We start from the raw sequence: 16494 nt of genomic DNA, 5'->3' as shown, positions 1-16494 counted from the left end.
CACAAATAAATGATACAAAATTTAGAATGATGCAAAAAAAAAAAAAAGCCCATAAAAAAATAAAGGTATCCTGTCAACCTTTAATTTTTATTTTCTACCACTTTCCCTCTAAGGATCTGGGTCTTTGCTTCATCCCCTGTCTTGGAGTTAAAGTTTCTGGCTGCCTGTAAGTGTCAGCAGTCAGGTGTTTACTCACCCCCTTCCTTGTTTGGTGTTGGAGTAATTGCCCAGGAGGGATTTTAGTTCTTGCTCTTTAGAACTTAGAGTCTCTTCCCCATGACTTGGCAGCGATGGAGAGCAGAGAGCTTGTGGCCACCCAGGATAGGCATACTCATGGATTCATTTTTCACATGGGCAGGGGGAAATCTCTTCTCTTCTCCCCACACAACCATCTCTCTGTCTCTGTTTGGACCTTTTCTCCCAAACAGGCCTCGGGCCTGTTCCTTAGCACCTATTTCCCTTTTTATCCAATGACCTCTATCTTAAAAGCCACCACATTTGTGGGATTAGACTGCTTCTCGTGGTGCTGCCTTCTTCAGAGGGCTGAGTTACAAAGACAAGGTGCATTAGAATGAGGCTTTGAAAATGGGTGTATTTGTCCCTGAAGTATTAAAACATCATAAAATGAAATCTTGAAACGGACAGGTGGTGGAAACATTTTCCGCACACTTTAATGACTATTTTTCTGCATTTTCTGTTTGCCTTCCTATCCATTGAGAACTTTCATCTGCCCTTCTGTAATTTAGGGACAATTATAGTGCCCCTGCAGCTTTGATACCTGCTTTTATTTTATTTATTTTTTAAATTTTCTTATTGTTTTTTTTTATTTTTGAGAGAGAGACAGACAGAGAGCAAGCAGGGAAGGGCAGAGAGAGAGGGAGCAACAGAATATGAAGCAGGCTGTGAGCTGTCAGGACAGAGCCCGATGTGGGGCTTGAACTCACAGACCGCGAGATCATGACTGAGCTGTAGTTGGCCACCCAACCAACTGAGCCACCCAGGTGCCCCAATACCTGCTGTTAGAAGTTCATTTTTCAGAAACACTTTTCCTTATTATACTCTATAGTCTTCATAGTTCATCTTTTAAGGAGATAAACCGTAATACGTTTCATCATCCTTCTATATTTATTGTTTCTCTTTTTATTTTCAATTACGTAAAAACGTATTGAACATTTTTCACATGTATCCTTTTACTACTTTAGAAAAATTTCCTAAGGGTAAGCTTCCAGAAATGATGTCGTTGAACAGTTTATGGCTTTCAATAAAAATGTAGCTTCACAAACAGATTTAAATAGAAGACTGCCATGAATCCTATGATTCTTTTTTTTTTATTTATTTATTTTTTTAATTTTTTTTTTTTTCAACGTTTATTTATTTTTGGGACAGGGAGAGACAGAGCATGAACGGGGGAGGAGCAGAGAGAGAGGGAGACACAGAATCAGAAACAGGTTCCAGGCTCTGAGCCATCAGCCCAGAGCCTGACGCGGGGCTCGAACTCCCAGACCGCGAGATCGTGACCTGGCTGAAGTCGGACGCTCAACCGACTGCACCACCCAGGCGCCCCTAATCCTATGATTCTTGTATGGACACTTTATTCTAAAAGAGCAAGGTGTTAGCTGTTGGGAAGTCTTTTAAGTTGCTCAATTTGTTCACTAAATTAAACCTATAATTATTAGTTGTTCTGTTTATCTGGTATGCTGTATCCTTTTAGGTTCATGTTAGCACATTTGACCTTGCTTTATTCTGTATCTGTCCCTTTCTTCTAAAATTTTTTTAAGGTTTTTTTTTTTTTTTTTGAGAGAGAGGAGTGATGTGCATGCATTAGTGGGGGGGGGGGGGGGTGCAGAGAGAGAGGGAGACACAGCATCCTAAGCAGGCTCCAGGCTTCAAGCTCAAGCTGTCAGCACAGAGCCTGATGTGGGTTTCGAACTCACTAGCTGTGAGATCATGACCTGAGTGAAACTTGGATGTTCAACCAACTGAACCACCCAGATGCCTCTGTCCCTTTCTTCTAGCCGGCTAATTCAAAGACATGTTGGCTTTGCTTCCTCCCCCATTTCTTGCCTAGCACAGCACTAAGCAACAGAGCAAAGGAATAAATTTCAGTTTTTAAATCTTTTTAGAATTGTCACCTTTTTAAGAAAAGGGGATAATTCTGATTTGAGCCACGTGCTTCTTTGCCTCTTTAAGCACAGTGTACTGAGTGTATATTAATGAATATGATTTAATTAATCAAATAGTTTAGTGACTTATTTACAGTGGTAACTAGGATAAGCATATGAACCTCAGTTTTGGTGATGTGTTTTCAGGTTGGTAATGAGAGACACAGAAAGGAAACAGAGCACATCTGCTCTTACAGATGTTCCCAGTGTTGCTGGCTTTCTCATTATTTGCCTCTTCCTGTAACAGGAGGACTGTTATCTGCTGTCTTTCTGCAGGATTAGTTGGGGTACAGTTAGCTTCTCTGTGCCAAGGTGGGTTTCTCCTCTGGAAATTCATCCTCACTGTTTTAATCAAGTTACTATTACTTGTCAGCAACATTTAAAACCTGATCTATGGTTTCTATACCACTAATAAAATAGACCCTATCTCTTTGTCACGTTCAATTTATTCTTCATATCTTAATAAAAAGTGGCTTGGGGGAATCCAATAACAGATTATAGTTATGGCCAAGTTTTCCATGGCATTTAGCTTAGAACAGGCTCTAAAACACAATGCACCTTAAACACTTCTGCTTTTAAATGTTTTAAAAAGTTTGAAGGCTTTTTATTTTGTGAGGCTTGCCACAATCCATAAGATTTTTAATGAAATCTCTTCTAATACTTCACATTTTGTTAAATAATACTGGGCACCAATACAAAATCAGTAAAGCAACATTAGGAGAGAATAAAATGGCTAAAAAGAAGATAGAAAGAAAGAAATAGTAAAAAATACAATTTGCTTAGGATAAGCCATATAACTGACCAAAAATAAGATGACTTTGTTATTTTTAAACAATTGATGGTTCTGAATTTTCTAAAAAAAATTCAGGTTACAAAAATGATTATGGGACAAGTTTTCAGCCACTTCTTTGTGAATGCATTTCCCTCCATTCTGGGGGAAAGGGGTGAACGTGAGACCTCTCTCTAAGTGCATGACAGTGGAGTTTTCTAATTACCAACCATCATCTTTGATGGGAGCCTACAGTGCTGACAGATGGGCCTCACTCCAACAGAATCTGGTAATGTTTTATCCCTGGCATTTGCCAAGAGCAAGTACTTGAAATACTCTGGTATTGAAATTATATTGATCCGAGGATAGACTGTGCTCAGAAATGAGGTCTCTAAATAGTTCTAAACTTGCAGGATATTACTGAATTATTACACAAATTTTAATCAAAAAGTACTAAAAAGTAATCATGGTTTTCATCAGCTGTGATGTGCTTTCTAGGCTGTTCTTCTGAGAACAAAATTTACATAATTCCTATCAGCTACAGTTTTGATACAGAACCCTTACGTATCCTTTCAGTGAGTGTGGGCCAGCGATGGGGACCCCTGCTGAACTTCTGGGAAACATTTATACAGAAGAGATCAGCATTTTTCTCAGGTTGACCTGGAATACCTGTCAATAGGTGGTGTGTGGAGTGAGGCTTTCTATGGAAAGTAAGTTACTGCTGTGGATATTCTGGAATGTCTGCTTTCCAGACAGCCACTTGTTGCTGCTGCTAACAGCTAGGTCCCAGAGTGGGCTTCTCTTTTTCTTTCAGCTTTTTTTCTTTTCTGGTTCTGGGCATGTCTGTTTTCTTTTTTAATTTTTATTAATGTTTATTTATTTTTGAGAGAAATAGAGACAGAGCGTGAGTTGGTGTGGGGGCAGAGAGAAAGGGAGACACAGAATCCAAAGCAGGCTCCAGGCTCTGAGCTTGCCAGCACACAGCCTGACACTGGGCTCCGACTCATGAACTGTGAGATCATGACCAGAGCTGAAGTCGGACGCCTAACCGACTGAGCCACCCCGGTGCCCCGGGCATGTGTCTGTTCTTTAAAGAGGTGGACTTCCTTACAGGCACTTCCAGCCATACCCAGTGTTCTATTCCATTTGCAGCTTAGAGACTGAGCACAGGGTAATTGTTTGCTCCTCAGCCCCTCTTGAGTGTGTAGATTTGTGGTCAGGCTTGCAGAGGCTGTGTGATTAAGAGAAGGGGCATTGGTATCCAGTCTGTGTTCTAATCTTCCACCTCTAAGCTGTGTGAATGTAAGCATGTTAGTGTCTCAAAGCTCTAGGGTTTGTTTTGTTTTGTTTTTTCCATCTGTGAATAAGAATAATATTAATCGCCTTGAATATTCATCTCTTAGGATTTTTGGAAATCCTTACCACAGTTCCTGTTATATACTATGTACCAAGCACAATCACATCTGTCACCTCTCCCTGCTCACATACATTCATACTCACTAGGCTTTTATCTCCTGGAAACTTTGTTATCTGCACCTAGCCTGAATGCATATGAATTTTGAAAGTGCTGATTCTGATTGGGCAAAGCTTTCCTTTGTTTTCTGATTGGTATCTCTAGAGAGGCATGGTCACCTCTGATGGGTATTTACTTACGTTTTGAAATTTATATACTTTTTCTGCTTTCTTTGGCTTGATATAACTGGAAATGAGGATACCGAGGCGATGGGGTAAAGTTTCTGAAATCTCTCGTGGTTTTTTGGCCTCTACCCTGGAAAACCTCAAGTGCTGCTAACTGATAGGGTGAGGTGTAATCTGATTGGATTTGTACAACACAGGCCACTTAAGCAAAGCCACGACCGCAGATAATGGTGCGTCAGTGTAAAATGGACCATAGAAACCTAGGTTCTTGACATGCATTGGTGGCAGGGCACACCAGGCAACGCAAAGCCCAGATACATCCTGGGAAAGATAAGTGTGGGAAGAGGAACTGCCTTATCATCAAAACAATTGAGAAATGTGTGAGAGTAAGAGGAGGAAGTGGAGTTAGAACCACAATGTCTGTTAGAGGCTGGCAGAAAGCCCAGGAAGACCTGATGGGGTGGCCAGTCACAGCAGTGATGGCGGGGGGGGGGGGGGGGGGGGGGGGGGGGGGGGGTTTCTGATACCTCTTAAGAAGGGGCCGGCAGCATCGGCACCAGGATGTCCCCTTTGGTGCATGTCAGGATGGGGTATATTTTCATAAGATTTGCATATGTGTTCTGTGCTTGGTGCTTTGGAAGAACCAGAATTGCCTTATTTACCTGGATGAATCTCTTGACCTTTCTTCTGAGCTTCTCAGTGCCTGCTAGCGAGATTTTTGAAGGGCTGAGTCTTGGTCTGTGCCATGTTGCTCTACCCTGGGACTGGTTCAATGCATGTGCATGTGCCAGAGAAAAGGCTAAGAGATTCCATCGTCAGTCATATTTTCATCCCCTCATCAACGACATACTTCTTGAATGGAAAGTAGTTTATCATCGCCAAGGCCTCAGCTCCACAGGTGGCAGCCATTCCTCTGATTCCCCAGGAATTCCAAGAGAACAGGATGTGTATTTACTCAGAAGCCACCAGTGAAAAAATAGACCAGTTTAGAATTCTTACATCTCCAGACTTCTGCCCTGCTGCATGTGTGAATTTATTTCTATTCAGAACAGACACATTCCCAATATCATTGATCTGTGCACCCAAAATACAGTCAGATCTATATCCTTCTTTCAAGGGGCTGACAGTCTAACAGGGGAGGAAAGAAAATAATCTCTGTGGACTGCAAGGTAAAAGCATTAAGTGCTCTGAGACACACCGCTAGGGTGAGATGGGTATCAGGAAGGGGATTCAAGGAAGACTTCTTGCAGGAGATCCTGCTCTGAGTCTTCAGGGATTTTCTGAAAGGCAGAGGCAGGTGGGATTGAGAGGAAAGAAGGGCGCTTGAGACAGAGGATCACGTCATAGGGGCCACAGGTGAGCAACTGGATGCAGTGAGTAGTTGGGTGGCAGGAGAGCCTAAACCAGGGAGGCGAGGGAAAGGATCTCTAGGATGTTACAGACCTAACATTTTGGTTGTGAAGGACAAGGACAAGAGAGGTCAAGGATGCTTCTAAGCTCCCAAGCAGGTGGTGCCATTTAAAAGAATAATGAACAAAGGAGGAGGAAAGGAAGGAACATGATGAATTCGCTGAAAAATATAAACCTACTGAATCTTAGGTGCCCGTGGGACATCCAGATGGATGTGTCTGGCAGGTCACTGGAAGTGCAGGTCTGAACTCAGATAAGAGTTGGGAGGTAAAGGTTTGAGAGTTACTTACTTAGAATGAATAGTTGGGGAAAAAAAAAACCCAACCGAGGAGCTTGCCAAAAAAGAATAAAGAATGCGAAGTTGCATTCTTGGGGATCATCTTAGCTTTTGGGAAGAGGGAGAGAAAAGCCAGGGAAGATTGTCATAGAAAAAGCAGCCTGAGGGAAGAAAACAGGCAAGTACTGTCTTTGAACTGCAGGGCAAAAGAGAATTTTAAAGAGAGGTTGGGAGGATCAAAGAAGGGTTGGTGGAGAAAAGTGAGGACCGGGGAGAAGCCTGGACTTGTTGACTAAGAGGTCACTATGACCTTGGAGGGGACAGTCTTAGTACAGTAGGATCCAAGGCCATGTAGCTAGAGATTAAAGAGTGACTAAGTGGTCAAGAAGCACAGTGGACAGAAATTACACTTTATAAAAATTTAGTGGCAAAGCTTGTTGTTGTTGTTGTTGTTGCTTTTGACCCAGTGGATTCTTGTGCCCTGAGGGAAAGAATACAGACTCAAGGAAAGAGAAAAGGACAGTGTGACAGAGAAACGGATCACTGATGGAGGAAAGGCCTGGAGCAGGCTGGCAAGGGGCAGCTCGTGGTGTGGGAAGTGGCTGCGGGTGGGAGGGGGCTGGGTGTGCGGAGAAGAGCCGGGATGGAGGGGCCGCCGAGGCAGCCACGTCCGGGTCCCGCCAGTGTGACGTGGGGGCGTCTGCAGGAGAGGAGTGTCCTGAACTTGAGGATCGCCGAGTAGGTCTGAGACAAAGATGGTGAAGTACAAGGAATGCGAACTTTTGGCAGGACACGCTTGGGTTTAGGTAATGCGATTTGTAGTGGAACGTGTTGCCCCAGTTTTGTGACTTTTCTCAGGAACTCTTGGCAGTGAATGAGGAGAAAATGGGAGTGTGTGCCTTGCCCCAGTGCGACAGGAGACTGGGCAGAGTCCTCCCAGTACCAGGGCTGTGAACGAAGGGTTTGACCACACGCAGGGCCCCACGGGGGGCGTGAAGTTAAGTGAGCCCACACAGTGGACACGTCCCCCAGTGAAACAACAGCACACGTGAGCCCTTTGTGAGGGCAACAGACCATTCATTGCACAGAAAGGAGGTGAGATGGAAAAGACACACATGCCCCCTCAAAGCAGTGAAAATGAAATCAGTTTCCCTTTTTCTCCTTCAAGTCAAATCTCAAAACGAAGGCAAACAAATCTAGGGGAATGATGGCGTCAGAGGAGTGAAAGGGATGAGGAGGAGATGGTCTAAACTGGTGTGTACTATGGTGAGGAGAGAGTCAGAGAGGACAGGTTGAGAGGATGGCCGTTCGTCTGGGCCACCCAACTGGAGGGGACACGTAGGGCCATTCAGCAAAGATGTTTAATCCTCACCTCCCTGTTCATGCTTCTGTCTCTAGGAACTCTTACAGGCAAAACAGGATCTTCAGGATCTGCTCATCGCCAAAGAGGAGCAGGAAGACCTCTTGAGAAAGCGGGAGCGTGAACTCACTGCCCTGAAGGGAGCCCTGAAGGAAGAGGTTTCCAGCCACGACCTGGAGATGGACAAACTGAAGGAGCAGTACGATGCTGAGCTGCAGGCCCTGAGGGAGAGTGTAGAAGAGGCCACCAAGGTGAGTCTGCTGAGCCAGGTCTGGTCAGACTCCAGGGCATGTTGGCCCGGGGCAAGAGAGTGAGGGTGTGGCGTGAGGACAGCCGAAGGGGTGAGACCGCCTTGCTCACGCCAGTGCTAGTTGTTTTTCTTTTCACTACAGAGTGAAACTCAGTTTCATCAGATTGTGGAAATAGAGCTTGATCACGAATAATGAGCTCAGCCCTGTTGCTGTTGACCATTTTGAGTCTATAAATTTAAAAATTGTTAAGGACCTGGATAATGCTTTTATTTGAGGTGAGATTTGGAGGCCCGTGAGGGAACTGAGCCCCTTGCAGAGCACACAGCGGGGCCCCTCCAGGTGTGCCTAAGGGTTGGAGGCTGAGGGCATTGGGTGGCTTTGCGACAGGATTGCAGACCAGACCCAGATTTCTGGAATCCTGACCCCTGCCCCTGCCTTAGCCTGTTCCTTTTGACTTGTGAAGCCTTTTGTTAAATGGTTTGGGTTCTTTTCTTAGCAGAGTTCCACCAGGGCTAATTGGCTGAATTGCCCAGACCCTTGTGAGATAATTTTTCTCTTAATTGAATTCTTGGCTCCTGCAACATAGGTTGTAAATTATGTTGAGGTCTTCTGGTGCAGGCCTCATCTTGGCTGTTGAAGAAGAGAAAAAGCAACGTTTTGAAGGGGAAATGCTTTGAAATATCATGCCATCTTTAGGGAATGAGGGGAATTACAGAGTATAAAGTTTTTTAGAATCTCTGCGATGCACAGGTTAAAGAGGATGAGGAAAGAACTCTTGATACTGTTGGTTTATTCTGTGATGATTATGGCGACAGCTCTGAGCTTGTAGGCTCCCCCCCTCCCCTAAGCTCCATAGTGATTCACTGATTTTCAATTATGGCATGGTAATTGCAAATGACAAGAAGTGAAAGATGGTTTTGTTTGTTATAACAATAAAAGGTCTGGGAAATAGTGTGTTTGGGGTTGTTATAACTGAGATAGTTTTTAAAGAGCTTCTCATTGATTTGCCTTAGGTTTTTTTTTTGGTTTTTTTTTTTTTGTTTTTTGGAGATTAGGTTTAGTTTGAAGGAGAAAATGGAAACTGATTTAATTTTCGTTGCTTTGAGGGCATGTGTCTGTTCCATCTGATTTTCTTTCTGCGCAGCAACCTGGTGTCCTTTTTCTTAGCTTTTCTGTGCTGTTGTATCATGGGGGATGTGCTAGTAGGCTACTGAGTAAGAGGATTCTCCTTTGAACCCACATGTCTTTATCAGGTTCAGACCTTTCATCAAAGCTCGAGTTAATATGTTTATTCATTGAAGGGTAGTTGAGGATGGTGTTTCGGGCATATGTATAGTGATCTGAATATAAGGAAAGTTAAATTTGTGCCACGCATCAGATGCAGGATATGTTATTAGAAGCTTGTAGGTCCTCTCACAGATAGTGCAAGTGGGGAAGGGAAACATGGTAGGTGAAAGAGGACATTTTTGTTGTATGACATCAAGGTCATCTGTAGAGACATAGTCTGTTGCATTTTGACTCTTTCAAAGGTCAGTATTGTATGTTAATGTACAGCATTTTAAAAAATGTTTTATTTTTCAGTGAGGACAAGTCAGGGAGGGGCATAGAGACAGGGGAACAGATGATCTGAAGCAGGCTGTATGATGATAGCAGAGAGCCCGATGTGGGGCTTGAATTTATGAACTGCGAGATCATGACCTGAGCTGAAGTTGGATGCTCAACGGACTGAGCCACCCAGGTCCCCCAAGTACAGCATTTTAATTATGCCAATTTAAGAAAGATAACTTGGTTGACCCATATGGGTTTGTGAAAGAAATAACAAGTGAGTTAACCAAGACATGTATCATTGGCAGAGAATGTAGGGTTTCCAAGCAGCAGGAAACTAACCAAAAAGGGATGCACCTCAGCATCCAAAGGGGTGTGTGCCAGCAAGGTTCTTTGTCCCAAGGTCATATTCTACAGTGCTCTCAGAATCTTCCCCTGAAAGGACAAATTTGATCATGTCAGCCTGTGCTTAAAGGCTCTCTTGGCTCCCCATTGCTACATTTAAGTTCCAAGTTGTTATCGTGGTAGGTGATGGAAGCCCTTTTTCTACCTAACCCCGTTTCCAGAAAACTCCATGTTCTCTTAGTCCTTTCACCTTTCTGTACATGTGAGCTGACCTCCGTCCACTTTTCTGCCAGACTACCCCCTTGAGAATCCTTCAAGACCCTCCCCAAATTTCCTCTCCCCTGTGATGGTGACTGGATACTTCCACTCCCCTTCGTGGGGTTAATTGCACCTTTCTTAGGGTTTCTTTTGCTCCCTAATTATTCATCTTCTGTAGTTACTATGATACCATGTTGTAACTCATCATGTCTGCGACTTCGTTAGACTCTAAGCTTCTTAAAGAAGCACAGGAGACATTTTTATTCCTCCTTTTTCTTCCTGGAGTAGGAGTGGACAACTTAAGTATCTCAGGGCCCAGGCAAGGACATAAATGAGTGGACTTCTGGGTGTGTTGTTGGGGGGACAGTAGGACACGGTGGAGACTGTGGCAAACTGGTAAGTGTGCCCTTTGCCGTAGAGTTCGTTGCTTCTTTACTGCTGTTGAAAATTGTCAGTAAAGGAATCCTGCCCCATGTTATCATCTCTCAATTTTTTTTTTTTTTTAAGAATTCAGATATCTGGATGTTGATGTGAGATCTTCCGACTTTTAAATTAGAATGGTATCGACCAAACTGAGCTCATCTGCAGGCTGCCAACGTGTGACCTTTGTCTCTTGAGTTTAGCACAGTGTCTGGCACACAGTTATATCTGCGTAATCTGATGAGTGAAAGGAAGTAGACGACAAATTCCCCTCATAACTGGGTTTTCAGGCCCTGTTGTGTAGTTACTCTTGGCTTTTCTGCGATGGTGATGGGGGAGGTCTTTGAAGAAACTCTGTTACTCTGAATTTCTGTATGTTGCCTTTACGTTTCCCTGCAGTTTCCTAAAGGGCATCATGATTGCGTTTTTGTCTCTTGTTTAGCTTGTGCTTCTGAAGGTGGTTGCTGAACAAATGTGACTGAATCATATCTAATGGAAAAAATAAAGTCAGTTTAGCAGACAGATGCTGCCTTTTTGTTACATTATTTTCATGTGAGTATTCTATAATAGAATTTTAAGGTTATTCTATTAACTACTTGGAGGAGAGTGAATTAAATATAATTTTTTAAAGTTTATTTTATTTATTTTGTAAGAGAGGGAGGGAGGGGCAGATAGAGAATCTCAAGTGGGCCGTGTGCTGTCAGCTCAGAGCCTGACACAGGCCTCGATCGCAAGAACTGTGAGATCATGACATGAACTGAAATAGAGTCAGACACTTAAGTGACTTAAATACAACACTTTAATTTGGTATCTTGTTTCTTAAATGTGTGCATTAGCATTTAGCCTTTTGCTGTCCCAGAGGAAGGACTTATCCACCACTGTGACTAAAAACTGACATTTCTTTGAGGAACTGCATTGCATTAAAAAGTTTATTTCCTTGGTAAGTCTTAGGAGGCAGCCCAACTTCCTGCCATCAGTTTTTCTAATTTTTGTCACTGCCCCAGGGCCCAAAACCCCTAAAGCGCTATTTTATTGTTGTCAGATAACAAATATTTCATCCTGGCCTGAGCTTGAGTGCAAGAAGTTTTAAATTACTAGAACATTTGGTGAAAACCACCAAGTTGTATTAAGAACATTTTACAGGTATTCCAGATAGACACTCTGCAAGAGTGGTCTTGGTAGACCCAAGCAGCTACACCTTTTTTAAGAACAGAATGATTGCTTACCAGATGAGAATTCACGAGTGCTTGTTTTTTGTTTTTTTGTTTTTAATTCTTTAAAATTAATTAATTTTGAGAGCAAGAGAGAGAGCATCAGCAGGGGAGAGGCAGAGAGAGAGAATCCCAAGCAGGCCCTGCACATTAGCCTGGAGCCTGATACGGGGCTTGAACCCACAAACCGTGAGATGATGACCTGAGCCCTGAGTGCTGTGGTTTTGTGGTGTTTCCTTGTGCAGCAAAATGAAGTGTACCTTCCCCTCCAAGCAGTGGTGGTTTGGGTCATTAGGTGAGCTACTTGAGTTCCCTTCCCATTGAGAAATGGAACTTGACGTCTGTTAGAAAAGGGGGTTATTTCTATCAAACATTCTTCCAAAGGACCCTTAAGGACTTTGACACTGTATTTCATAGCTACTTCTTTGTGCTATGTCCTTTTATACTCTTTCTGGTTTGGAAAGCGAAATGTTCTGTCTCTACTTGGGTTTGTGGCAGTTGCTAGAATCTAAGTGAGGAAATGGACAGTCAGTGGGGATGTGAATGACCACTGTCTGGTGGAAAAATGAAGCCGATAGCTCCTCTTTTTCATCCGTACCCCTTTCCATCTTCAACTCCTCGTGCAAAAGACAGGTGCAAACAGTTTAGTGTTTTCAGATTTCTAGCTCCTCCAAGGAGTTCCCTGGTTGCTTCTTGTACCTTACAGTTTCTAGGGACTGGTGAATGCTGGAAATCTTGTTCTAGGTTTTTTTTCTCTTTCATACTCAAGACTGTCATCATTTTCCACTAGGCATCCCCAGTGTGTGGCATTTAATAGGTGTTCAATACATGGTTTTGGAGGACAGGAATAGACAAAAGAGAGATGGCCTTTGAGTCCTGACAGTCCTGAGGCATATTAGATTATTTTAGGGTCTAATTTATGAATTTAAATTGTTTCTTGTGAAAATGACCAGATCTTGTCTGTTGAGAGCAGTTTCATAATGTTAATGTTGATCTTCGAAGGACTGATTTGTGTCTAAAAGATACAGGTATTTTGAGGGTGTTCAAAGAGCCACTTTTACTTTTGTATTGTGTAACATGACTTCTGCGCCATTAGGCCACCTCAAGGCCTCAACACACAGCAGTTAAGCAACAAATATGTCTTAGATGAGTGAATGAGGGGAAGTGGAAGGAGAATGGAGATACGTGAGAGACTCTTGCCATCCTTCACGTCTCCATTTGTATCATATGTAAATACAACATTTATAAGTTTACTTACTGAACCATTGTCAAGTGCAAGGTATGGTGAAAGTTACGAAGATAAATCAGAGAAGTGTACCTTCCAGAAGATTGGAGGGGAGAGAAGTAATATTGAAGCTGACTACAGAGTGGGAAAGAATAAATGCCCCAAGCGAAGTGTGGCTAAGTGCTGTGGGAGGTGGCTCGCGCTGGGGGCAGGGGTGATGTGAAGGGGAAGCCAGCGGTGTTTGAGGCCGAGGACATGGGTGGTGCTGGGTCCGGCATATTAGCATCTTGTAAGTAGGGAAGTGAGATGTGGCTCTGGGCTGGAGCCTTGTAGGGCAATAGAAGATAGGATGGTTACAGATTAACAGAGACTTTTGAGAGGCAGAGACCCGGGTCCAACACATGGACCATGTTTGGATCCCAGTTCAAACAAATGAACTGCAAAAAACAAAATATATTTGAAATGATTGGGGACACTTAAACATCATCTGTATATTTAGTGATATTAAGAAATAGAGTATGCAAAAGTGTTAGGAGTGATGATAGTGTTATTTTTAAAAGTTTATCATCTATTTGTTTATTTGGAGAGAGAGAGAGAGAACACCAGTAGGGGAAGGGCAGAGAGAGAGAGAGAGAACCCCAAGCAGGCTCTCCACTGTCAGTGTAGAGCCCAATGTGGGGCTCAGTCCCACAGACCATGAGATAAAACTTGAGCCAAAATCAAGAGTCAGACACCCATCCGACTGAACCACCCAGCTGCCCCAATAGCTGACCCATTTTTAAGAGTCTTTTATTTAAAAAAAAAAATTAAGTTTATTTATTTTGAGAGAGAGAGCATGAGCAGGGTAGGGGCAGGTAGAGAGTGGAGAGAGAGAATCCCAAGCAGGCTCTGCACTGTCAGTGCAGAGAGCCTGATGCCGGGCTTGAACTCATGAACCATAATATCACGACCTGAGCTGAAACCAAGAGTTGGACACTTAACCAACTGAGCCACCCAGGCACCCCAAGAGTCTTTTACATTTTAAAGAAACTTACTGAAGTATTTATAGGTGAAATGGTAGGCTATCTAGAATTTGCTTTAAAATAATCCAGTTGGGGGAGAAAGTGATTGGGGGTGTGGATAAAACCAGATTAACTATGTGTTGATAAGTAGTAAAGCTGCATGATGGATAAGTGAGTGTTCAGTATGCTACACACTCTACTTTTGCTAATGTTTAAAATTTTTCATGATAATTTTTTTTTAAGAACAGAAAAAGACAAGATAGATAAGGTGAGGTGAAGAGGGATACGAGGACTCATTAAGTATCGTAATGCCGTGACACATGAGTGGTTTTTCATTGATGAGGGAGCACTTGATGTTTGTCACAGAGACCTAATAGGGACATGCTTGCATAGCAGGGACATGCTTGCATAGCGGTGACCTGCAGGTAGGGGAGTTAGCAGTTGGAAGAAAGGTTAGAAATAGGAGGATGGAGCTGCGGGGTCAAGGAGGCAGTGGCCAGAGAGGCAGGACTGGCAGGAGAGTCCCCACATGAGTGCCATGATTGGGGTGAGGGACAAAGAAGAGATAGGGCTAAGCCCAAGGTATTGCCTCAGGTGCTGAGGCCTTGCTGGGGATGGGGAAGTTCCAGGTGGGGCTTCTGGGGGAAGGCGGTTGGTGAGAGGCAGGGTGGCCCTGTTGGGTGGGGTGGTGAGCCAGTCCACAAGGGTGGAGGCCACTCCCGGAGGGTCGTGATGGCTCCAAGACAAGAAAACAGGAGCATAGGGTAGGAGAGCAGGAGGACGCAGGCTCAGAGACAGGATGAGAAGCGGCCAAGTCTAGTAACAGGAAAGCACGTTGGAAGAGTGTTGCATTTGGCTTAATGGATGATGTGTTTGAGAAACTTCTAGAAGCAGCTTGTTTTTGCATTACACACATACATATATACACACACACACACAAATATATATGTATATATACATATACATACAAGTCTCTGTGCTTTCATCTTGTTTTGCTCTGTATGGTGTAAATTCTTTCTAATACATTTTATATCCTGTAACGCTTCTATAAATTGTATTCAAATTCAGAATGGTGAAGCTTTCTTTCCCCCTCAAAAGTGTCCTCAAATTATGGCTCTATGTTTATGTTTCACCGAACAATTTGGAAATGTCACTCGTCTTATAAAAATGGAGATGTGCTTCAATGCCCCTTTCTTGTGTCACTTGTAGATTTTCCCTCTCTCTTTCCTACTGATCTGTGACTGGTTCCTTTAAAAGCAGAAGGTCACCAGAGGGTCAGATGGTAAAATCAGTGCTAATCTCAGGATCAATGGAATTGCCTCCCCTAAAGATAGGGCTAATTCAGTGAAAAATCTCATTTCTGTTTTCTCCACGGGAGCGAGGGTAGTGAGGGAACCTGGAGAAAATCCTTATTTCCCCAGCTTTCTAACTTCACATAATCGGCTTACCCTGGATGACGGCTGTTGAGAACGGGGGACATGGCAGGGTGGCAGGCAGGTGCTCAGGTAAAGGGAAGTATCTCTTTTCCACTGACTCAAGTGCGCCCAGAGTGGCACAGAAGTTTCCATCGGCAAAAGTAAAATGCAAAGATTCAAGGTTAAACAAGGTCTCCTACATTTTTTTTTCTCACTAGTTTTTTTTTTCCCTCCAGAAATGACTCTTTTAATAATTTCATTGCTCTTTTGCATTCTGTATTGATTAAAAAGTAGCTGAATAGGAGGCATGGTGTGGTGTCCTAGGATGTTTGTTTTGGACCCACCATTTAAGCCCTAGACATGCCCCCTCCCTGCTGGGACACTGATCCCAATTGCACGGGTCCTGATAACGCCTCTTAGGGAGCCGTGGTGAACATAAACAGGACATCTCTGTACTTGCCTCCTGGTGCTTTCACTCAGCTGCCAAATTGACTTGCTGTGGTTTGTAGAAGAGTAAGAGTCTCACACACAGCCGTTCCTTTTTCATCACATGTTTGAGTGTGTTTGACCAGTGCTGGACGCTGAGGATACAAAGGTGGGCACACCATGGTTTCTAGCTTTAAAGATCTTTTATGAGTCCTGGAAAGACATGCAAATAAGAGGATGATAAAGTTATGGTGCTGTGGTTGAGGCACACGCAGGGTGGGAGGTCAGGAAAGGCTGACCGCTTTTCCTTAGATGGCAAAATTCAGGAGAGAAAGAGCACGTCCCTTTTGTACCTTGACACCCTGAGTGTCTTTTACATACCAAATACTTAAGATTTAGAAACGAAAAAGATACTTGTTTTCCTAGGAACGCTCTAGGAGTTTCTGGACTTTAGCATCCCTCGAACCTACTGTCATTGTACTAGACTCCTTTTAGTAAACTCAGAGTTAACAGTTGGAAATCCTGGAGAGTTTAAATACCCTAAGTGCAAGGCAAAGAAAGAATGTTGACCTGGGAGATGAGTTAAAATAGATTTCATTTATTTGAAGAGCCAAATAGGTTCCACTTACAGTTAAGATTTCCAGAGGGTAGGACCCCATAAAATAAAATATTTACAAGGAGGACCTCTGCTTTTCCCAGTTCGGACCACAGCATTAACAGAGCTCTCATTTGGGTCTGCTGTCCTGAGTGGCTTTGGCTGCTGCTGTTCTGCGGAGAGCAT

The 16494-nt window shown here is 43.4% G+C and overlaps 1 protein-coding gene across 4 annotated transcripts in view; it reads left to right on the top strand.

Annotated features, from left to right (window-relative positions):
* CGNL1 (cingulin like 1) overlaps window positions 1-16494 on the top strand; it is a 161246-nt gene that overhangs the window by 72213 nt on the left and 72539 nt on the right. For all 4 annotated transcript variants that reach the window (XM_043555333.1, XM_043555335.1, XM_043555336.1 and 1 more), the window contains exon 8: window positions 7655-7867. In XM_043555333.1, the coding sequence (XP_043411268.1) occupies window positions 7655-7867 (213 nt within the window). The remainder of the gene's footprint in view (window positions 1-7654; window positions 7868-16494) is intronic.

The sequence above is a fragment of the Prionailurus bengalensis genome, chromosome B3, assembly GCF_016509475.1.
Source record: "Prionailurus bengalensis isolate Pbe53 chromosome B3, Fcat_Pben_1.1_paternal_pri, whole genome shotgun sequence".
NCBI lineage: Eukaryota > Metazoa > Chordata > Mammalia > Carnivora > Felidae > Prionailurus > Prionailurus bengalensis.
The sequence above is the reverse complement of the archived record's forward strand: the minus strand, read 5'-3'. Positions and strand labels throughout refer to the sequence as shown.